Source organism: Plasmodium vivax, genomic scaffold (genome assembly GCF_000002415.2).
Source record: "Plasmodium vivax scf_4805 genomic scaffold, whole genome shotgun sequence".
NCBI lineage: Eukaryota > Apicomplexa > Aconoidasida > Haemosporida > Plasmodiidae > Plasmodium > Plasmodium vivax.
In genome coordinates, this window is record NW_001851606.1 from 1 (window position 1) to 1201 (window position 1201).

Here is a 1201-nt window from a genome sequence, read left to right on the forward strand (position 1 = left end):
AAGAGTTGGGTCTTATTAAGCAAGCTATTGATGCAGATACGTGGAATATAATTACAACAACGAATACAGTTTTTTTGTGTGTATCAACAGTTATTGTTACATTAGTTCTTTTTTATGTCCTTTTAAAAGTTATAAAATACTCAGTTTTAAAAGATGGTAAAGGAAAAATGTGTGCAATGGAATATTTTAATTTTATCAAAAAACTGTTAAAAGAAAAATGATAATTGTAGTATACATAAGAATGTATGTAAAAATAACTAATATAGAAATTATATGATTTATATAAGCATAATTATGTATATAGTTTTCTTTTAATATAAAAAAAGGAAGTATATATTTTTAATTTCTGCATGATAAAGGTTTATTCATCGTTTTGTCTGAGATTTCAAATAGACATTCTATCTATTTTAACGTCATTCCATTATACGTATTTGTTGTAATTAATATGAATATGTAATTAAGTGTTTTGTTTTGAAAAAAAGAAAATTATGATTTTTATAGTATTCAAAAATGGATGCAATATAAATAATTTTGTATTAATTTACATTTAATTAAAATAAATATATATATACTGAGTTAACATATGTTTATGTAGTGAATAATTATAGGGAATTGTTTTTACGTGAAATATAGTTCTTTATTTTTCTGCTTTCCTTAAGTAATATTTATTAGAACTTAACATTTTAGAAAAAATATTTTATAACTAAGATAAATTTTTAATATGTGATGCTGTGTAAAAAACCTATTAATATAGGTTTTTTAATTTGTTTCTATTTTTTTAATGTAATAAAATTGAACAATATGCATAAATTATTAAAATTCCATCTAATTAGACATATTTACAACTTATCATCGATGTAATTAGTATATTTTAATATATTCATGTTACAAAAATTATAACCAAAAATTAAATGCTTAAAATAATATTCCAAAAAATTAGAACATTTCATAAAAATAGGTATTTATGTAAAATTCAGTATATAGTAGACACAGCTATATGTACTAGTTAATTTTCTATAATAAAAATTATATATTTATGTAATAATTGTTTTATAAAATTAAAAATTAAGGTAAATGAAAAGTCGAGAGCATAACTATGTAATTGATTAAGGAATATTAATATTTACAAAATATATATAAATTAATAAAAGAAAGTAGTTACGTAACATTATATGTACATATAGTATCTAATAACATGATT

General features: G+C 19.2%; 1 protein-coding gene across 1 annotated transcript; it reads left to right on the forward strand.

Moving 5' to 3' along the window:
- On the forward strand, window positions 1-222 carry PVX_044690 (variable surface protein Vir35, truncated, putative; the record flags this gene model as incomplete). Its single annotated transcript, XM_001612335.1, has 1 exon — window positions 1-222. A coding segment is annotated over one exon (221 nt), but the record flags the coding sequence as incomplete, so codon positions are not given.
- Between the last annotated feature and the right edge of the window lie 979 nt (window positions 223-1201).